Source organism: Cherax quadricarinatus, unplaced genomic scaffold (assembly GCF_038502225.1).
Source record: "Cherax quadricarinatus isolate ZL_2023a unplaced genomic scaffold, ASM3850222v1 Contig82, whole genome shotgun sequence".
Lineage (NCBI taxonomy): Eukaryota > Metazoa > Arthropoda > Malacostraca > Decapoda > Parastacidae > Cherax > Cherax quadricarinatus.
Window position 1 is genome coordinate 67,779 of NW_027195108.1, and position 24,113 is coordinate 91,891.

Here is a 24,113-nt window from a genome sequence, read left to right on the forward strand (position 1 = left end):
CCCTGGCTAGGTAGCTGGCTGGCTCCCTGGCTAGGCAGTTGGCTGGCTGGCTCCCTGGCTAGGTAGCTGGCTGGCTGGCTGGCTGGCTCCCTGGCTAGGTAGCTGGCTGGCTGACGTCACAGTGACGTCACAGCTATAACAATCAACATCACTGATGGCAGCACCACACTGCTGGTGGTAGCACCTTAACACTGGTGGTGGCACCTTAACACTGGTAGTAGCACCACAACACTGGTGGTAGTACACTATTGGTAGCACAACACTGGTGGTGGTAGCACACTACTGGTAGGTCAACACTGATGGTAGCACACTACTGGTAGCACAACACATGTGGTGGTAGCAGACTACTGGTAGCACAACACTGATGGTAGCAGACTACTGGTAGCACAACACTGATGGTAGCAGACTACTGGTAGCACAACACTGATGGTAGCACACTACTGGTACCACAACACTGGTGGTGGTAGTACACTACTGGTAGCACAACACTGGTGGTAGCACCACAACACTGGTGGTAGCAGTGGTGGTAGCACAGTCGTGGTAGCACACTACTGGAAACACCACAACACTGGTGGTGGTAGCACAACACTGGTGGTAGCACCACAACACTGGTGGTGGTAGCACCACAACACTGGTGGTAGCACCACAACACTGGTGGTAGCACCACAACACTGGTGGTAGTATCACAACACTGGTGGTAGCACCACAACACTGGTGGTAGCACACTACTGGTAACACCACAACACTGGTGGTAGTACACTGCCGGTAGCACCACAACACTGGTGGTAGCACACTACTAGTAGCACCACAACACTGGTGGTAGCACACTATTGGTAACACCACAACACTGGTGGTGGTAGCACACTACCGGTAGCACAACACTACTGGTAGCACAACAACACTGGTGGTAGCACACTACTGGTAACACCACTTTAGGTAAGACACGCACCCTGGTAGCACAACACTGGTGGTAGCACACTACTGGTAGCAAAACAACACTGCTGGTACTGGTAACACACCACTTAAGGTAAGACACGCACCCTGGTAGCACAACAACACTGGTGGTAACACACTACTGGTAGCACAACAATACTGCTGGTAGCACAACAACACTGGTGGTAACACACTACTGGTAACACACCACTTAAGGTAAGACACGCACCCTGGTAGCACGACACTGGTGGTAGCACACTACTGGTAGCACAACAATGGTGGTAGCACACTACTGGTAGCACGACACTGGTGGTAGCACACTACTGGTAGCACAACACTGGTGGTAACACACTACTGGTAACACACCACTTAAGGTAAGACACGCACCCTGGTAGCACGACACTGGTGGTAGCACACTACTGGTAGCACAACACTGGTGGTAACACACTACTGGTAACACACCACTTAAGGTAAGACACGCACCCTGGTAGCACGACACTGGTGGTAGCACACTACTGGTAGCACAACACTGGTGGTAACACACTACTGGTAACACACCACTTAAGGTAAGACACGCACCCTGGTAGCACAACAACACTGGTGGTAGCACACTACTGGTAACACACCACTTAAGGTAAGACACGCACCCTGGTAGCACGACACTGGTGGTAGCACACTACTGGTAGCACAACACTGGTGGTAGCACACTACTGGTAGCACAACACTGGTGGTAGCACACTACTGGTAGCACAACACTGGTGGTAGCACACTACTGGTAGCACAACACTGGTGGTAGCACACTACTGGTAGCACAACACTGGTGGTAGCACACTACTGGTAGCACAACACTGGTGGTAGCACACTACTGGTAGCACAACACTGGTGGTAGCACACTACTGGTAACACACCACTTAAGGTAAGACACGCACCCTGGTAGCACGACACTGGTGGTAGCACACTACTGGTAGCACAACAACACTGGTGGTAGCACACTACTGGTAGCACAACACTGGTGGTAGCACACCACTTAAGGTAAGACACGCACCCTGGTAGCACGACACTGGTGGTAGAACTGCTATACCCCAGCACCAAGGCTAGCTAGCCATGACTAGGCCTACACAGCTAGGGTAGGCCTAGAATGGTAGGCTGGTGAGGTATGTGTGTAGCAGGTAGCGTCAGCAAGTAGGGTCAGCAGGTAGCGTCAGTAGGTAACATCAGTAGGTAGCACAAGGGAGGGAGAGAGAGGCACGTGTGGACGGGAGGTAGCGTGGAGCGTAAGTGCTACGTCACCGTCTGCTGCTGGCACCTCCGCTGCCACCCCCCTTCCACCCCGCTACCACCCCCCTTACCACCCCGCTACCACCCCCCCACCACCCCGCTACCACCCCCCCTTCCACCCCGCTACCACCCCCTTACCACCCCGCTACCACCCCCCTTCCACCCCGCTACCACCCCCCCTTCCACCCCGCTACCACCCCCCCTTCCACCCCGCTACCACCCCCCCTTCCACCCCGCTACCACCCCCCTTCCACCCCGCTACCACCCCCCTTCCACCCCGCTACCACCCCCTTACCACCCCGCTACCACCCCCCTTCCACCCCGCTACCACCCCCCCTTCCACCCCGCTACCACCCCCCTTCCACCCCGCTACCACCCCCTTACCACCCCCCTTCCACCCCGCTGCCACCCCCCTTCCACCCCGCTACCACCCCCTTACCACCCCCCTTCCACCCCGCTACCACCCCCCCTTCCACCCCGCTACCACCTACTTACCACCCCGCTACCACCCCCCCTTCCACCCCGCTACTACCCCCTTACCACCCCCTTACCACCCCCCCTTCCACCCCCGCTTCCACCCCGCTACCACCCCCCCTACCACCCCCACTTCCACCCCGCTACCAACCCCCTTCCACCCCGCTACCACCCCCCCTTCCACCCCGCTACCACCCCCCTTCCACCCCGCTACAACCCCCCCCTTCCACCCCGCTACCACCACCCCTTCCACCCCGCTACCACCCCTCTTCCACCCCCCTTCCACCCCGCTACCACCCCCCTTCCACCCCGCCACAACCTCTACCACCCCCCACCAACTCTATTACCCCTACAACAACTACCATCCCTACTACCCCTACCATAACTACCACCATCACCCCCCTACCACCACTACACTCACCTACCCCCCCCCTCTTTTCCACTATCCCTACCACTGCCACCAATACCCCCTACCACAACTACCACCCCCCTCCCTCTCACAATATTAACCAGGGTATATTAACCAGGGTATATTAACCAGGGTATATTAACCAGGGTATATTAACCAGGGTATATTAACTAGCATATGTTAAACGTAAAAACAATGGAATGACGTAAATAGAGAAGGGGGGATGAGGGGGGTGGAGGAGGAGGAGGGGGGTTGAAAAGTGAGGGGGTGAATCAGGGCTACCAACACCGCCAGAAAATACAGCTCACATCTCCCGGTTATATTACCTCCATAACACACACAGCGCTGCTATAACCCACATATAATTACGTTATAGGCCTAGAAGGAAGTGTGTGGTGAATGAGGATGCAGGAGAGCCTATAATAGTGAACGATTATACAACATGAGGGTTTGTGATAGGCAGTGTGACGTCACGAAGTGGGCGGAGCCTGGGTGTGACGTCACGGAAGGGGCGGAGACTGGGGCGATGACGTCATCAGGGGGATGTGATGACGTCACTGGCTCGGTTGACGTCACGCACCCACGTGAGTCTTTCCTCTTATCTCTCTCTCACATTCTCTCTCACTTTCTCACATTCTCTCACTTGTTCCTCCACGCCACTCACTTTAATATGGACCACCAGCATCACTACGCTAGGCCTACAGGCCTATGCTACCCAAGCTGAATCCCGTCCTACTATTTTTAAAGCTTATAAGAACGTAAAGAAGGAACACTACAGCAGGCCTACTGGCCCATACGAGGCAGGTCCAACTCTCCTACCAGCTTAAGCCAATGAACCCAACCTAGTCAGGCCAGGTCACATCCCCTGAAGGATGGAGCACTGCACCAGACCCAGCAGCACAAGCTAGTCAGGTCCAACTCACACCCACTCATAAGAACATAAGAACGAAGGAACACTGCAGCAGGCCTACTGGCCCATGCGAGGCAGGTTCAATTCTTCTACCTAACCTTGTCAGGTCAGGTCACATTCACTTAAGGAGCACTGCACCAGACCCAGCAGCACAAGCTAGTTAGGTCCAACTCACACCCACCCACATCCACTCATGTATTTATCCAACCTATTTTTAAAGCTACACAACGTTTTAGCCTCTATAACGGTACTCGGGAGTTTGTTCCACTCATCCACAACTCTATTACCAAACCAGTGCTTTCCTATATCCTTCCTGACTCTGAATTTTTCCAACTTAAAACCATTGCTGCGAGTCCTGTCTTGGCTAGATATTTTCAGCACGCTATTTACATCCCTTTATTTATTTATTCCTGTATTGCACCAGGACAAAACCATTCACGTTGCTAAATTTACGAACTGCAATGCAGTTAATTAGCCTCATTACCAATATGCTCCATAATCTGTACCAATATAGAGGTTTGAATTAATCTTAATATGCCTGAAATGTCTAGGTGGAAATAAATGGTATAAAATACCTACATAATGGAAATATAAACACATATGCAGTACAATGTCATCCTTTATTGACAACGTTTCGCCCACACAGTGGACTTTCTCAAGTCACAAACAGATCTACCTGGGGTGGAAGGTACGCGCGTACCTTCCACCCCAGGTAGTTAGGTAAGACACATATTGATAAATTAGACACATGTGCAACTCTTGGGTATCTTTATTGAGGAAACGTTTCGCCACACAGTGGCTTCATCAGTCCATACAAAGGAGAATCTTGAAGAACAGGAGGAGAATGAGGTAATCAGTCCCTCAACCTTGAGTCGATGTGGTCAGTCCATCAATCTTGAATAGAATACGGCATACGTGCTGAGAAGGAGCTTATAAACCGTTGGCAGGAGAGGTGCAGCAGTCATAGGTCGTGTAATATTTGTTCAATGTTGAAGTAGGTCGTGCCCAAGAATTAGGCAAGCGAAGAATTCCCAAGTATTAAGATCCCAAGAAGTTGCAGTGTCTGACAGGTTTGTAGATGAATGGTTCAGAGAACCGACATGTTGATAAATTAGACACATGTGTCTAATTTATCAACATGTCGGTTCTCTCAACCATTCGTAAGACACATATGCAACAGTTAGGTATGAAGATTGAGACACTTATGCAGCATATGGGAATCTTTATTCAGGAAACGTTTCGCCACACAGTGGCTTCATCAGTCCAATACAAAGAGGAAGGCGTAAGGAGAGGAGGAGAATGAGGTAATCAGTCCCTCAACCTGGAGTCGATGTGTTCAGTCCATCAATCTTGTAGAATGTACAGCATAGGGCCGTAGACGTGGCTTAAATACTGTAGTGAGGTGACGTGAAGCAGACTGATTACCTCATTCTCCTCCTCTCCTTACGCCTTCCTCTTTGTATTGGACTGATGAAGCCACTGTGTGGCGAAACGTTTCCTGAATAAAGATTCCCATATGCTGCATAAGTGTCTCAATCTTCAACTTGTCGGTTTTTCAAACCATTCATCACAACAGTTAGGTATCTTTATTTCAAAACGTTTCGCCTACACAGTAGGCTTCTTCAGTCGAGTACAGAAAAGTTGATAGAAGCAGAAGATACTTGAAGACGATGTAATCAGTCCATCACCCTTAAAGTTTTGAGGTGGTCAGTCCCTTAGTCTGGAGAAGAGTATTGTTCCATAGTCTGGAACAATATGGAGTAGAAGTGACAGGATGGAGCCTTATATAGCGCCAGGAGGTGAGACGTAGGTCACTAGTAGAACGTAGACGTTGGGAGGTCAGGTCCACACAAGGGTATCTTGGTACAGACCTGAAATCAACTTCGACAACCTCTACTAGTGAGAACGGCTGAATTTGAGAGGGACCTGACCTCCCAACGTCTACGTTCTACTAGTGACCTACGTCTCACCTCCTGGCGTTATACAAGGCTCCATCCTGTCACTTCTACTCCATATTGTTCCAGACTATGGAACAATACTCTTCTCCAGACTGAGGGACTGACCACCTCAAAACTTTAAGGGTGATGGACTGATTACATCGTCTTCAAGTATCTTCTGCTTCTATCAACTTTTCTGTACTCGACTGAAGAAGCCTACTGTGTAGGCGAAACGTTCCGAAATAAAGATACCTAACTGTTGCATATGTGTCTTACCTAACTACCTGGGGTGGAAGGTACGCGCGTACCTTCCACCCCAGGTAGATCGGTTTGTGACTTGAGAAAGCCCACTGTGTGGGCGAAACGTTGTCAATAAAGGATGACATTGTACTGCATGTGTGTTTATATTTCCAGTCATGCTAGGTGTGATAGTGGCCCTCTCTGTAATTAGTATTTTATAACCTGTAACGTTTATAGAAAATAAACTTAATTCGATTTATACACCTCGATCATATCTCCCCTAATTCTATGTCTTTCTTGAGAGTGCAGATTCAGGGCCTCAGTCTATCCTCATAGTGCAGATTCAGGGCCTCAGTCTATCCTCATAGTGCAGATTCAGGGCCTCAGTCTATCCTCATAGTGCAGATTCAGGGCCTCAGTCTATCCTCATAGAGCAGATTCAGGGCCTCAGTCTATCCTCATAGTGCAGATTCAGGGCCTCAGTCTATCCTCATAGTGCAGATTCAGGGCCTCAGTCTATCCTCATAGTGCAGATTCAGGGCCTCAGTCTATCCTCATAGTGCAGATTCAGGGCCTCAGTCTATCCTCATAGTGCAGATTCAGGGCCTCAGTCTATCCTCATAGTGCAGATTCAGGGCCTCAGTCTATCCTCATAGTGCAGATTCAGGGCCTCAGTCTATCCTCATAGTGCAGATTCAGGGCCTCAGTCTATCCTCATAGTGCAGATTCAGGGCCTCAGTCTATCCTCATAGTGCAGATTCAGGGCCTCAGTCTATCCTCATAGTGCAGATTCAGGGCCTCAGTCTATCCTCATAGTGCAGATTCAGGGCCTCAGTCTATCCTCATAGTGCAGATTCAGGGCCTCAGTCTATCCTCATAGTGCAGATTCAGGGCCTCAGTCTATCCTCATAGTGCAGATCCAGGGCCTCAGTCTATTACCTGGAGTTTACCTGGAGAGAGTTTCGGGGGTCAACGCCCCCGCGGCCCGGTCTGTGACCAGGCCTCCTGGTGGATCAGCACCTGATCAACCAGGCTGTTGCTGCTGGCTGCACGCAAACCAACGTACGAGCCACAGCCCGGCTGATCAGGAACTGCCTTTAGGTGCTTGTCCAGTGCCAGCTTGAAGACTGCCAGGGGTCTGTTGGTAATCCCCCTTATGTGTGCTGGGAGGCAGTTGAACAGTCTCGGTCCCCTGACACTTATTGTATGGTCTCTTAACGTGCTAGTGACACCCCTGCTTTTCATTGGGGGGATGGTGCATCGTCTGCCAAGTCTTTTGCTTTCGTAGTGAGTGATTTTCGTGTGCAAGTTCGGTACTAGTCCCTCTAGGATTTTCCAGGTGTATATAATCATGTATCTCTCCCTCCTGCGTTCCAGGGAATACAGGTTTAGAAACCTCAAGCGCTCCCAGTAATTGAGGTGTTTTATCTCCGTTATGCGCGCCGTGAAAGTTCTCTGTACATTTTCTAGGTCGGCAATTTCACCTGCCTTGAAAGGTGCTGTTAGAGTGCAGCAATATTCCAGCCTAGATAGAACAAGTGACCTGAAGAGTGTCATCATGGGCTTGGCCTCCCTAGTTTTGAAGGTTCTCATTATCCATCCTGTCATTTTTCTAGCAGATGCGATTGATACAATGTTATGGTCCTTGAAGGTGAGATCCTCCGACATAATCACTCCCAGGTCTTTGACGTTGGTGTTTCGCTCTATTTTGTGGCCAGAATTTGTTTTGTACTCTGATGAAGATTTAATTTCCTCATGTTTACCATATCTGAGTAATTGAAATTTCTCATCGTTGAACTTCATATTGTTTTCTGCAGCCCACTGAAAGATTTGGTTGATGTCCGCCTGGAGCCTTGCAGTGTCTGCAATGGAAGACACTGTCATGCAGATTCGGGTGTCATCTGCAAAGGAAGACACGGTGCTGTGGCTGACATCCTTGTCTATGTCGGATATGAGGATGAGGAACAAGATGGGAGCTAGTACTGTGCCTTGTGGAACAGAGCTTTTCACCGTAGCTGCCTCGGACTTTACTCTGTTGACGACTACTCTCTGTGTTCTGTTAGTGAGGAAATTATAGATCCATCGACCAACTTTTCCTGTTATTCCTTTAGCGCGCATTTTGTGCGCTATTACGCCATGGTCACACTTGTCGAAGGCTTTTGCAAAGTCTGTATATATTACATCTGCATTCTTTTTGTCTTCTAGTGCATTTAGGACCTTGTCGTAGTGATCCAGTAGTTGAGACAGACAGGAGCGACCTGTTCTAAACCCATGTTGCCCTGGGTTGTGTAACTGATGGGTTTCTAGATAGGTGGTGATCTTGCTTCTTAGGACCCTTTCAAAGATTTTTATGATATGGGATGTTAGTGCTATTGGTCTGTAGTTCTTTGCTGTTGCTTTACTGCCCCCTTTGTGGAGTGAGGCTATGTCTGTTGTTTTTAGTAACTGAGGGACGACCCCCGTGTCCATGCTCCCTCTCCATAGGATGGAAAAGGCTCGTGATAGGGGCTTCTTGCAGTTCTTGATGAACACAGAGTTCCATGAGTCTGGCCCTGGGGCAGAGTGCATGGGCATGTCATTTATCGCCTGTTCGAAGTCATTTGGCGTCAGGATAACATCGGATAGGCTTGTGTTAATCAAATTTTGTGGCTCTCTCATAAAAAATTCATTTTGATCTTCGACTCTCAGTCTGGTTAGCGGCTTGCTAAAAACTGAGTCATATTGGGACTTGAGTAGCTCACTCATTTCCTTGCTGTCATCTGTGTAGGACCCATCTTGTTTAAGTAGGGGCCCAATACTGGACGTTGTTCTCGATTTTGATTTGGCATAGGAGAAGAAATACTTTGGGTTTCTTTCGATTTCATTTATGGCTTTTAGTTCTTCCCGCGATTCCTGACTCCTAAAGGATTCTTTTAGCTTAAGTTCGATGCTTGCTATTTCTCTGACCAGTGTCTCCCTGCGCATTTCTGATATATTGACCTCTTTTAGCCGCTCTGTTATTCTTTTCCGTCGCCTGTAAAGGGAGCGCCTGTCTCTTTCTATTTTACATCTACTCCTCCTTTTTCTTAGAGGAATAAGCCTTGTGCATACATCGAGTGCCACCGAGTTAATCTGTTCTAGGCATAAGTTTGGGTCTGTGTTGCTTAGTATATCTTCCCAGCTTATATCGGTTAGGACTTGGTTTACTTGGTCCCACTTTATGTTTTTGTTATTGAAGTTGAATTTGGTGAATGCTCCCTCGTGACTAGTCTCATTTTGTCGGTCTGAGGCTCCACGCATACATGTCTGAACCTCAATTATGTTGTGATCTGAGTATATTGTTTTTGATATGGTGACATTTCTTATCAGATCATCATTGTTAGTGAAGATGAGGTCTAGTGTATTCTCCAGTCTAGTAGGCTCTATTATTTGCTGGTTTAAATTGAATTTTGTGCAGAGATTTAAAAGCTCGTGTGAGTGTGAGTTTTCATCAGAGCTGCCTCCTGGTGTTATTACTGCAACAATATTATTTGCTATATTCCTCCATTTTAGGTGCCTTAAGTTGAAATCCCCCAGGAGCAAGATGTTGGGTGCAGGAGCTGGAAGATTTTCCAGACAGTGGTCTATCCTCATAGTGCAGATTCAGGGCCTCAGTCTATCCTCATAGTGCAGATTCAGGGCCTCAGTCTATCCTCATAGTGCAGATTCAGGGCCTCAGTCTATCCTCATAGTGCAGATTCAGGGCCTCAGTCTATCCTCATAGGGCAGATTCAGGGCCTCAGTCTATCCTCATAGTGCAGGTTCAGGGCCTCAGTCTATCCTCATAGTGCAGATTCAGGGCCTCAGTCTATCCTCATAGTGCAGATTCAGGGCCTCAGTCTATCCTCATAGTGCAGATTCAGGGCCTCAGTCTATCCTCATAGGGCAGATTCAGGGCCTCAGTCTATCCTCATAGTGCAGATTCAGGGCCTCAGTCTATCCTCATAGTGCAGATTCAGGGCCTCAGTCTATCCTCACAGTGCAGATTCAGGGCCTCAGTCTATCCTCATAGTGCAGATTCAGGGCCCTCAGTCTATCCTCACAGTGCAGATTCAGTGCCTCAGTCTATCCTCAAAGGGAAGACTTCTGATACATGGGATCATCTTTGTCATCCTCGTCTGTACGTTTTCCAGAGCATTTATATCCATTCTGTAATACTGTGACCAGAACTGAGCAGCATAGTCTAAATGAGGCCTAACCAAGGATATATAGAGTCGAAGAACAACCTGAGGACTTCTATTATTTATACTTCTAGATATGAAGCCAAGAATTCTGTTAGCTTTATTGCGAACACTAATGCACTGTTGTCTTGGTTTTAAATTACTGCTAACCAGAACTCCTAAATCCTTTTCGCAATCAGTAATATTAAGATCTACATTATTTAGTTTACACGTGGCATGTTTATTGTCCTGTCCAACATTTAGAACTTTGCATTTGTCTATATTAAACTGCATCTGCCACTTCTCCGACCACTGCATCAGTCTATTCAAATCATCCTGGAGTGCTCTAGTGTCCTCATTAGAATGAACTGGACGGCCTATTTTGGTGTCATCAGCAAATTTGCTTATGTCACTATTTATTCCCTCATCTATGTCGTTTATGTAAATTGTGAACAACAACGGGCCCAACACTGACCCCTGAGGAACACCGCTTGTGACGTGCCCCCATTCTGATTTCTCCCCATTTATGCAAACTCTCTGCTGTCTATTTGTCAGCCATGCCTCTACCCAGGAAAAAATCTCTCCTCCTATTCCGTATGCCTTAAGTTTTCTCAACAGCCTGTGAAGTGGGACTATCAAAAGCCTTACTGAAGTCGAAATTATCCCAAAAAGCTCTGTTATCCCAGCAGAGCTTTAATATATCCATCCAATGCTCTATAATCACACTACAGCCTCAGATATCCAAGGCTCTATTAATATCACTCTAGAATATCTTCAATATTCGTCCAGTTGGGAACACTCAGATTACGTTCATGGATAGTTCCTCCTATCTGAAGGATAGTAGATGTAGACTGTTTGCTGGGGCTGGGATAGAGGATAGTTTGTCATCTTGACTACTGTGAATCATAATGGGTTAATAGCCCACTAGATACTATTACTACTACTAGTACTACTCTATTAAGACTCTTGTGTCACTATTGCTACTGCCTCTACAACTGCTACCACCACTACAACTGCTACTACTACCACTACAACTGCTACTACTACCACTACAACTGCTACCACTACTACAACTGCTACCACTACTACTATACTATTCCCTCCTGTTATTCTACCACCCCCGGCCCCCTCTCGTATATATGCTGTCTCCCTTCCCTTCACACTGGTGTGTCTTGTTAATGTTTGATGTCAGACCGGAACATTGTCATTAGGTCCAGTCTCCCATGTGTAGGTTATCTGTGTATTAGTATCATTTGGGTATCATTCCTGTGGAAACGTCTTACCAAGCAATGGCTTCTTCAGTCCAATGCAGCGAAAGGTGGAAGATAAGGAGGAGTTTGAGGTAATCGGTCCCTTAGCCTAAAGTCAAGACTGATGGACTGAACACATTGGCTCCAGGCTAAGGGACTGATAACCTCAAACTCATGTTCCACCTGTCTCTGCACTGGACTGAAGAGCCACTGCGTGGTAACTCCTTTCCAGAATGTCAACACTGTTACAGTGGTCACCAGAATGGGTGTCAACACTGTTACAGTGGTCACCAGAATGGGTGTCAATACTGTTACAGTGGTCACCAGAATGGGTGTCAACACTGTTACAGTGGTCACCAGAATGGGTGTCAACACTGTTACAGTGGTCACCAGAATGGGTGTCAACACTGTTACAGTGGTCACCAGAATGGGTGTCAATACTGTTACAGTGGTCACCAGAATGGGTGTCAATACTGTTACAGTGGTCACCAGAATGGGTGTCAACACTGTTACAGTGGTCACCAGAATGGGTGTCAATACTGTTACAGTGGTCACCAGAATGGGTGTCAATACTGTTACAGTGGTCACCAGAATGGGTGTCAATACTGTTACAGTGGTCACCAGAATGGGTGTCAACACTGTTACAGTGGTCACCAGAATAGGGACCTCTCAACATTGTTGCAGTCGATAAATTAGACACATGTGCAACTCTTGGGTATCTTTATTGAGGAAACGTTTCGCCACACAGTGTCTTCATCAGTCCATACATATTGTGTACGAATGGTATATAATACCGACAAGATGAGAGTAAGACACATGTGCAACATCTGGGTATCTTTATTGTAGACGTTTCGCCATCCAGTGGCTTTATCAATACAAATTCCAGGACATAACTTGAAGACAGTAGAACTATGTACAGAAGATGAGGTAATCAGTCCCTCAACCTAGGAGTAGGTGCGAACAGCACCATAGTCGTGGAGATTCTGAAGCAGAAGAAAGAATCCTGGCGCTTATATAGTAACGTCAGGTGAAGCAGACGAGGGCAAATTCACTGGTAGGCGGGATTCCCCAGTGGAAGTAGGTCATTCCCAAAGAGATGGGTTAGTTGTAGTAGTAGTTGTCGTAGTTGTGAAGGTTATGTACATGTCCTCAAGTTATGTCCTAGAATTTGTATTGATAAAGCCACTGGATGGCGAAACGTCTACAATAAAGATACCCAGATGTTGCACATGTGTCTTACTCTCAGTCCATACATAGGAGAAACTTGAAGAACAGGAGGAGAATGAGGTAATCAGTCCCTCAGCCTTGAGTCGACGTGGTCAATCCATCAATCTTGAATAGAATACGGCATATGAGCGGAGAAGCAGCTTACATACCGTAGGCAGGAGAGGTGCAGCAGTCGTAGGTTTATCTGGAGTTTATCTGGAGAGAGTTCCGGGGGTCAACGCCCCCGCGGCCCGGTCTGTGACCAGGCCTCCTTAGGTCAGTGTCCCAGGATGCGACCCACACCAGTCGACTAACACCCAGGTACCCATTTTACTGATGGGGAACATAGACAACAGGTGGAAAGAAACACGTCCAATGTTTCTACTCTGGCTGGGAATCGAACCCAGGCCCTCACCGTGTGAAGCGAGAGCGTTAACCACCAGGCCACCACATTTGTCCAATGTGGAAGTAGGTCGTGCCCAAGAATTAGGCAAGCGAAGAATTCCCAAGTATTAAGATCCCAAGAAGCTGCAGTGTCTGACCACATCGACTCAAGGCTGAGGGACTGAGTACCTCATTCCGCGAATGGAAAAATTTATTTTAAAACTTTCTGGAATTGGGATGAATTTATTAAGGTTGTATTACCGATTTTAGAAATAATAGATATAAAACAACGAGTAAGGATTAAACAAAAATAATGGTGAAAATAGCTGTAGTGATAGGAATAAGATGAACAAATTAATGGAATGTGCAAGTGGGTAAAGCTATTTTTTTAATAACAAATGAGACATGGTTTAACGTGAAGAATCTGCATGGCACTACAAGTCCCCCCCCCCCAAAAAAAAAAAAAACTGCACCAAAATGGTTGATAAAAATTAAAACAGACACTGAAAGGCTGGGTAGAATTTCTGGAGGGAACCAAAAGGTTGATTATGGCCGAGACATACGATCCCTGGAACTTATATAGGAACCAAGGTAGACATCTGTTCCAGGAAACTGCTGAGGCTACAAGACACAAGGTAGGAATCCCGGAGTATTTTTTCCGAGGTAGGAATCCCGGAGTATTTTTTCCGAGGTAGGGATCCCGGAGTATTTTTTCCGAGGTAGGGATCCCGGAGTATTTTTTCCGAGGTAGGAATCCCGGAGTATTTTTTCCGAGGTAGGAATCCCGGAGTATTTTTTCCGAGGTAGGAATCCCGGAGTATTTTTTCCGAGGTAGGAATCCCGGAGTATTTTTTCCGAGGTAGGAATCCCGGAGTATTTTTTCCGAGGTAGGAATCCCGGAGTATTTTTTCCGAGGTAGGAATCCCGGAGTATTTTTTCCGAGGTAGGAATCCCGGAGTATTTTTTCCGAGGTAGGAATCCCGGAGTATTTTTTCCGAGGTAGGAATCCCGGAGTATTTTTTCCGAGGTAGGAATCCCGGAGTATTTTTTCCGAGGTAGGAATCCCGGAGTATTTTTTCCGAGGTAGGAATCCCGGAGTATTTTTTCCGAGGTAGGAATCCCGGAGTATTTTTTCCGAGGTAGGAATCCCGGAGTATTTTTTCCGAGGTAGGAATCCCAGAGTATTTTTTCCGAGGTAGGAATCCCGGAGTATTTTTTCCGAGGTAGGAATCCCGGAGTATTTTTTCCGAGGTAGGAATCCCGGAGTATTTTTTCCGAGGTAGGAATCCCGGAGTATTTTTTCCGAGGTAGGAATCCCGGAGTATTTTTTCCGAGGTAGGAATCCCAGAGTATTTTTTCCGAGGTAGGAATCCCGGAGTATTTTTTCCGAGGTAGGAATCCCGGAATATTTTTTCCGAGGTAGGAATCCCGGAGTATTTTTTCCGAGGTAGGAATCCCGGAGTATTTTTTCCGAGGTAGGAATCCCGGAGTATTTTTGCCGAGGTAGGAATCCCGGAGTATTTTTGCCGAGGTAGGAATCCCGGAGTATTTTTTCCGAGGTAGGAATCCCGGAGTATTTTTTCCGAGGTAGGAATCCCGGAGTATTTTTTCCGAGGTAGGAATCCCGGAGTATTTTTTCCGGAGTTAAACTGGAATTGTGTAGAAAATGAGACTTGTGTACACTTAGGACATGAATAAAAACAAAAGTTAGTGACCATACCACGGGCGGGATTTGAACCCGCGGTCAGAGAGTCTCAAAACTCCAGATCGTCGCGTTAGCCACTGGACTAGCTAGACTCTCTGACCGCGGGTTCAAATCCCGCCCGTGGTATGGTTTGCAATCGTGTCATTACGATTTCGTGAGTCAAGATTTATTGACATTTGACTTCTTCATTCTTAAGACAAAGAAACTAAGAATGAGTACACATATATACTGGCTGGAGTTAGGTAGCAGGCTATGAGAGGATAGCAGTAGTACAAATGTGGCGAGATGGGTTGCATTTGAGGACCTATCAATATTTATTACTCACTAAAATGGGTGTCAATACTGTTGCAGTGGTCACCAGAATGGGTGTCAATACTGTTACAGTGGTCACCAGAATGGGTACCGTTTTATCAACAATTTGGTTATAAGAACATTAAAATGGTATAAAATACCGACAGGTATTTTATACTTTAAGGGTGATGGACTGATTACATCGTCTTCAAGTATCTTCCGCTTCTATCAACTTTTCTGTACTCGACTGAAGAAGCCTACTGTGTAGGCGAAACGTTTCGAAATAAAGATACCTAACTGTTGCATATGTGTCTTACCTAACAATTTGGCTATAGTGTAACTTTCAAGACTTTTGATGGACTGTGTTACTAGGGTCATTAACCTACCTTCACTTCGCATCATAAGGTGTTCAATATTTTGTATGTCGCACACACAGATCATCACGATCAGTCGTTCATGTCTCCACAGATCCTAGTGTACAGAGAAGTTCCTGTTCCCTCTATATAAACCTTATCACATCCTCCACATGGGACTAAACACTGGCGCTAGTGACACACTTGTTAGTTGAAGAGCTGGTGGATATTTCAACAAGTTCTTTGCCAAGTTAGTTGCAAAATCGTTGACCAGCAGGCTAACATGACTATTGTTAATAATACTAGCTTGCGATGAGTGACATGACTCAAGAACACACTCATATCTTGTATCTTTACCACATGACAGTATCACCTCAACACCCACCTTTAGGTGTGACTGGAATCCTCTGACTGGGAATCTAGCAACAAATAATTTCTTAAACATATTCCAAGCCTGTGTGTGTGCACTCATTAATAACCAACAGAAAGACACTCAGAATATTAATTGGTCTGTATATTTCAATCCCCTTCTGGGATCCACTTCAGCAGATACACAAGTGAAACGAGAAGAATATATGTGGGAGGCTACAACTTAAGTGAGAAGACAGGTCCTGAAGAGAAGCTAAAAATTCGGGGAGGGAGTTCCTTTGTGCTATGTAATTCCACATGTTGTTCTGGCCGTGTGTGTGTGTGTTTAAAACATCTTGTGGTAGAACCATCAAAATGAAATAAACTGTGATTTAGTTCTGGCAGACAAGGAGAACCTTGTTACAAGCATCCAGAGATTAAAGACCAGCTAGGAGCCAGCCACCACAATCATTTACCAGTGAATAGAAACATGATAGTGAACATAGCTGAGGAACGATCCTGTGTCTTGTTCTGCAGATGACAACGTCGCAACTAATGCGACATTTTGTGGCAACGTTTCGCTCTCCAGGAGCTTTGTCAAGCTGTTATGTATAACACTTTTTATTCGTAATCGCTTGACAAAGCTTCTGGAGAGCGAAACGTTGCTACAATACAATGTCACATCAGTTGCATTTGTGTTTATTTATCTAACATATTATCGGTAATTTTACCAACATTACAACATTCTGTATCAGAACACAATAACGGAATTATCCTGGAGGGTGTTCTGGGGGGGGGGGGGTCAACGCCCCCACAACCCGTGGTATGGTTTGTTTGCAATCGTGTCATTACGATTTCGTGAGTCAGCCCAGTCCATGACCAGGCCTACCAGTGGATCAGGACCTGATCAACCAGGCTATTACTGGTCAGCTGGTCAGATATTGTGTCTGTCCAGCTCCCTCTTGAAGACAGCCAGGGGTCAATTGGTAATCCCCCTTATGTATGCTGGAAGGCAGTTGAACAGTGTTGGTCCCCTGACACTTATTGTGTTATATCTTAGGATACAGCATCCTTATGTATGTTGGGAGGCAGTTGAACAGTCTTGGACCCCTGACACTTAGATAACTTAATCAAATGTATAAATCTCTCATCATACGACCACAGACTGAACGCCATGGACACACTCAAGTGGACGAGCAAGAATACGACTGAAGAAAACAAACAAAACAGATAAAACACAATAAAACCCTTTCAATACCCAGTAGGAACACTGAATAATAAATTAGAATTAGAAAATAGATTTAGAAAGAAAATTAGGGAGGCATTAATAAGTTAACAGTCAAATGGGTAAATAGAGCAATCTATTACAAGGGTGATTAGAGTTAGTCCATTGTTAGTTTTAAAATAGGTTGTGTAACCAAGCGAGCGAGTTGGGTTATGATCTACCAGGAGTTAGTTGAAGGAACAGGTTAGAAAACTGGTTGAGAATGGTTGGATTTGAGAACTATCCTAGTAGGCTTATGTAAGCTACAACCATGCTATTATCCACAACACAACTATCAACCCAGACTACAACCATGCTATTATCCACAACACAACTATCAACCCAGACTACAACCATGCTATTATCCACAACACAACTATCAACCCAGACTACAACCATGCTGTCATCCACAACACAAGTATCAACCCAGACTACAACCATGCTGTCATGCACAACACAAGTATCAACCCAGACTACAACCATGCTGTCATGCACAACACAAGTATCAACCCAGACTACAACCATGCTGTCATGCACAACACAAGTATCAACCCAGACTACAACCATGCTGTCATGCACAACACAACTATCAACCCAGACTACAACCATGCTGTCATCCACAACACAAGTATCAACCCAGACTACAACCATGCTGTCATCCACAACACAACTATCAACCCAGACTACAACCATGCTGTCATCCACAACACAACTATCAACCCAGACTACAACCATGCTGTCATCCACAAGTATCAACCCAGACTACAACCATGGTGTTATGCACAACACAACTAACAACCCAGACTACAACCCTGTGTCTTGTTCAGTGTAAGAGAATGTGTCGTAAGAGGCGACTACACTGCCAGGAGCACGAAGTTAGTAAACAAAACAAAATCTTAAAAAAGTTAGGATGTATGAATGTGCCTGGATGTTGTGCACATAAGACACGATTGCCAATGTTATGGAAGAAGTTGGATGTCCTAGCTGTAAGTGAAAGAAAGCTGAAGGTGAGAAGTTTCAGTGGAGAGAAAGAAAAGGGATTATGTCAGGAGTATCTGCGAGAGTTAGAGCTAAGGAAGGGGTAGCAATAATGTTGAAGGGTCACTTATGTAAGAGGGGATATAAATGTATAAATTCAAGGATTATGTGAATTATAATAAAGGTTGGATGTGAAAAGTGGGTTACATTAAGTGTATATTCACCTGGAGAGGAGAGGAGTGTAGAGGAGAGAGATGTTGGAAGATGTTAAGCGAGTGTTTGGGAAGTTTTGAACCAAGTGTGAGAGAAGCTGTGGTAGAGGACGTGAATACTAAACTGCGTGAAATGGCTATAGAGGGTGTGGTAGGCAAGTTTGGGGATGTAAAGGATAATGGGAGCCTTTGAACTTTGTACAGAACGAGATTTGGTAAAAGGTAATTCAAAATTTAAAAAAGAAGATAAGTATACAAGATATGATACAGGGCATAATGACAGTTGTTTGTTGGACTACGTATTGGTAGATAAAAGACTAACAGGTAGACATCAGGATGTACATGTTTATAGAGGGGCCACAGATATATCAGATCATTTTTCAGTTGTAGCTACAGTGAGAGTGAAAGGTAGATTAACTATTCTTAGAAAGATGTGCTATCAAGAGTACAGGCAATGAGGTCGAAGAGGTACGGGGTAGATTTAAGAATACAGTGTTAGAGTGTTCAGCAGAAGTTTGTGGATATAGGAGGGTGGGTGCGGGAGGGAAGAAGAGCAATTGGTGGAATGATGCGGTAGAGAGAGAAAGTTAGCATATAAGAGGATTTTACAAAACAGAAGCGATGCAAAGAGGGAGAAGCACATGGAGAGAAAAGGAAAGGTTAAGAGAGTGGTGAAGGAATGTAAAAGGAGAGCAAATAAGAGAGTGGGTGAGATGCTGCCAATAAATTTTGCCAAGAATAAGAAATAGCTTTCAAGAGATTAATAAGTTGAGAAAGCCTGGAGTGAGTTATTAGATGGAGAGTTGGAGGTATCAGGAAGATGGAGGGAATATTTTGAGGAACTGTTAAACCTTGATGAAGATAGGGAAGCTGTGATTTCAAAGGAAGGGTGGTGGAGTGGCGATATATGTCAGAGATAATTTGATTTGTTGCAGTAGACAAGATATATAATTAGAAGCATCAAAACAGACTATTTGGCTACAATTTGTTGAGGGTCGTGAAAAATTAATTCTGGTAAAACATCTTGTAGGAGTGAGGAAGAGCCAGTTGTGAGTGTGGGGGAAGTTCGTGAGGCAGTAGATAAAATGAAAGGGGGTAAGGCAGCCGGGATTGATGGGATAAAGATAGAAATGTTAAAAGCAGGTGGGGATATAGTTTTGGAGTGGTTGGTGCTATTATTTAATAAATGTATGGAAGAGGGTAAGGTACCTAGGGATTGGCAGAAAGCATGCATAGTTCCTTTGTATAAAGACAAAGGGGATAAAACAGTAAGAATTATAGGGGAATAAGCCTGTTGAGTATACCTGGTAAAGTGTATAGTAGAGTTATTATTGAAATAATTAACAGGAGAGCAGGACTGCAGATGAACAAGGAGGCTTTAGGAAGGGTAGGTGGTGTGTAGACCAAGTGTTTACAGTGAGTTACATTTTGCCGATGACACTGTGCTTTTAGGAGATTCTAAGAGAAGTTGCAGTAGTGGATGAATTTGGGAGGTTATGTAAAAGAAATCAAAAGTGAACACAGGAAAGAACAAGGTGGTGAGGATAAAAAAATTTGGTAATGAAAGATTGGATATCAGATTGAAAAGAGTATGGAGGAAGTGAACATTTCAAATATTTGAGAATGGATGTGTCAACAGATGGTCTGTGAAAGACGAGGTGAATCAAAGAATTGATGAGAGGGAAAAAGGGTGAGTGATGCACTGAGGAGTCTGTGGAGACAAAAAACTTTATCCACGGAAGAAGAGAGGGGAATGCATGAGAGTACAGTTATACCAAACCTCTTATAAGGATGTAAAGCAAGGGCAGTGAATGTTGTAACAAGGAGAAGGCTGGAGGCAGTGGAGATGTTATGTCTGAGGGCAATGTGTGGTGTGAATATAATGCAGGTAATCCATAGCTTGGAGATTAGGAGGAGTGGGGTTACTACAAGTATTATCCAGAGGGGTGAGGAGGGGGTTGCTGACGTGGTTCAGATATTTAGAGATAGAACAATATAGGGCGACTTGGAGAGTGAATATATCTGTAGTGGAAGGTGGGGTAGGGGTTGTCTTAGTAAAGGTTGGAGGGAGAGGGTAAAGGAGGTTTTGTGTGAGGGGGCTTAGACATCCAGGAAGGGTGTGTGAGTATTTTAGATAGGAGTGGAGGCAAGTGGCTTTTATGACTCAACGTGTTGTAGGAGTGTGAGCAAAGTAACAATTATGAAGGAATTCAGAGAAACCGGTCAGCCAGACTTGAGTCCTAGAGGTGGGAAGTATAGTGCCTGCACTCTGAAGGATGTTACAGTACTGGAGGTGGGAAGTACAGTGCCTATACTCTGAAGGATGTTACAGTACTGGAGGTGGGAAGTACAGTGCCTATATTCTGAAGGATGTTACAGTACTGGAGGTGGGAAGTACAGTGCCTATACTCTGAAGGATGTTACAGTACTGGAGGTGGGAAGTACAGTGCCTATACTCTGAAGGAAGGACAGAGATACTTACAGTGTGGAACTATGGTATCGGCACCCCTGTGGCAAGACAGTGATGGAGTGATGGTGACAGTGTTTCTTCTTCCATGGGTCACCCTGCCTCGGTAGGTGAATATATACATATATATATTATATATATATATATATATATATTATATATATATATTACATATACATATATATATATATACATATATATATACATATATATATACATATATATATACATATATATATACATATATACATATATATATACATATATATATATATATATATATATATACATATATATATACATATATATATATATATAATGTATATTCATTGCCAGAGAAAAATTTTACATGTACTGGATATGTGACCCTCCGACTTTTACTTACAATCACACACTAACATTTATACACTGATATTTATACTGACACACAACACAACACACACACACACACACACACACACACACACACACACAACACACACACACAACACACACACAACACACACACACACGCACGCACACACAACACACAACACACACACGCACACGCACACACAACAAAGGTAACCACACATACCTCAGATATTTGGTTCCAGATTCTTCCAGACTGAACTTGACACTGTTAGTGATGATACAAAAACATTAAAATTGTAAATATTGAATTAATATATCTTGTATTTGTTGCTGTGTTGTGGTATCAACCTTGTTATACCGACAAATTGGTCTAAAAACACATGTGAGCAACCATTAGGACATGCCAGAAAACATTTCGATCCTGGGACCTTGATAACTTCTAACAGTAAATAAGCGGAAAGTGAGGTGAGAGTTACAGTGTCTTGAAGAACGACATGTTTGAGATGAGGTCAGGTGACACCTGTGTTGTTAGGTAGGTGGTGCTTTGTCTGGTTCAGTATTATGTACGTTTTCGATAATTTGTAGTTTCCAGTATTATGTTCTGTGGTGATGGTGATTAGCGAGGCTTCCAGACATCGTCGACGTCAAAGATCTTGTTCCGTGAGGACGACCTGTGTCTCATTCCATTTGATTAAATGTCTCATTGGAGTCCCTGTGGAGGACACAGTCGTACCTTAAGGTGGACTCCCTGTGGAGGACACAGTCGTACCTTAACGTGGAGTCCCTGTGGAGGACACAGTCGTACCTTAACGTGGAGTCTCTGTGGAGGACACAGGTGTACCTTAACGTGGAGTCCCTGTGGAGGACACAGTCGTACCTTAACGTGGAGTCCCTGTGGAGGACACAGTCGTACCTTAACGTAGAGTCACTGTGGAGGACACAGTCGTACCTTGACGTGGAGTCTCTGTCGAGGACACAGGTGTACCTTAACGTGGAGTCCCTGTGGAGGACAGTCGTACCTTAACGTGGACTCCCTGTGGAGGACACAGGTGTACCTTAACGTGGAGTCTCTGTGGAGGACACAGTCGTACCTTAACGTGGAGTCCCTGTGGAGGACACAGTTGTACCTTAACGTGGAGTCCCTGTGGAGGACACAGTCGTACCTTAACGTGGAGTCTCTGTGGAGGGCACAGTTGTACCTTAACGTGGAGTCCCTGTGGATAACACAGTCGTACCTTAACGTGGACTCCCTGTGGAGCACACAGGTGTACCTTAACGTGGACTCCCTGTGGAGGACATAGTCGTACCTTAACGTGGACTCCGTGGAGGACACAGTGGTATTATAATGTGGAGTCCCTGTGGAGGACACAGTCGTACCTTCAGTACCTTAAGTCGTCTCTGTTGCTGGTGTTTCAATGTTCGCTCAGGGGGACTCAAACATTTTTTCCTGTTTCCCCTCCATATTTCATTGGACAGTATCCACATGGGATGGTGTTGACGCTGCTGTAGAAGTTAGACGTGTGGGACTACGTTTTATAGTGAGGTCTACGTGTATTTATGGTGGAAACATGTTGCTCTTAGCTACTACCTGGCGAGTATTCTTGACATCACCACATGGGAGCAATATGAATTGCTTAGAGGACTCTTACATAAGAACATAAGAAAGAAGGAACACTACTGACCCATGCGGAGCAGGTCCATCTCCCCCCCCCCATATTAGACCAATGATCCCACCCATCCCCGGATTAGCCCAATGACCCACCCAGACTAGTCATCTCTACTCAAGGAAGGAGCACGGCACCAGACCCAGCAGCACAAGCTAGTCAGTTCTAACTCACACCCATCCACACCCACTCATGTATTTATCTAACCTATTTTTAAAACTACACAACGTTTTAGCCTGAATAACTGTACTCGGGACTTTGTTCCACTCATCCACAACTCTATTACCAAACCAGTGCTTTCCTATATCCTTCCTGAATCTGAATTTTTCCAACTTGAAACCATTGCTGCGAGTCCTGTCTTGGCTGGAAATTTTCAGCACCCTATTTATATCCCCTTTATTTATTCCTGTTTTCCATTTATACACCTCGATCATATCCCCCCTAATTCTATGCCTTTCGAGAGAGTGCAGATTCAGGTCCTCAGTTTATCCTCATAGTGCAGATTCAGGGCTTCAGTCTATCCTCATAGGGAAGATTTCTGATACATGGGATCATCTTTGTCATCCTCCTCTGTACGTTTTCCAGAGCATTTATATCCATTCTGTAATACCGTGACCAAAACTGAGCAGCATAGTCTAAATGAGGCCTAACCAGGGATATATAGAGTTGAAGAACAACCTGAGGACTTCTATTATTTATACTTCTAGATATGAAGCCAAGAATTCTGTTAGCTTTATTGCAAACACTAATGCACTGTTGTCTTGGTTTTAGATTACTGCTAACCAGAACTCCTAAATCCTTTTCGCAATCAGTAATATTAAGATCTACATTATTTAGTTTATATGTGGCATGGTTATTGTCCTGTCCAACATTTAGAACTTTGCATTTGTCTATATTAAACTGCATCTGCCACTTCTCCGACAGCTGCATCAGTCTATTCAAATCATCCTGGAGTGCTCTAGTGTCCTCATTGGAATGAACTGGACGGCCTATTTTGGTGTGATCAGCAAATTTGCTTATGTCGCTATTTATTCCCTCATCTATGTCGTTTATGTAAATTGTGAACAACAACAGGCCCAACACTGACCCCTGAGGAACACCGCTTGTGACGTGCCCCCATTCTGATTTCTCCCCATTTATGCAAACTCTCTGCTGTCTATTTGTCAGCCATGCCTCTACCCAGGAAAAAATTTCTCCTCCTATTCCGTGTGCCTTAAGTTTCCTCAATAGCTTCTGATGTGGAACTTTATCGAAAGTCTTACTGAAGTCCATATACAC

General features: G+C 45.2%; 1 protein-coding gene across 10 annotated transcripts in view; it reads right to left on the reverse strand.

Annotated features, from left to right (window-relative positions):
• The window catches only part of CrebB (Cyclic-AMP response element binding protein B), a 307,082-nt gene that overhangs the window by 66,922 nt on the left and 216,047 nt on the right, over window positions 1–24,113 (reverse strand). For 6 of the 10 annotated variants that reach the window (XM_070080019.1, XM_070080017.1, XM_070080022.1 and 3 more), the window contains exon 4: window positions 21,395–21,436. The exons of the other annotated variants lie outside the window; for them this stretch is intronic. In XM_070080019.1, the coding sequence (XP_069936120.1) occupies window positions 21,395–21,436 (42 nt within the window). The remainder of the gene's footprint in view (window positions 1–21,394; window positions 21,437–24,113) is intronic. 10 annotated transcript variants of the gene reach the window in all.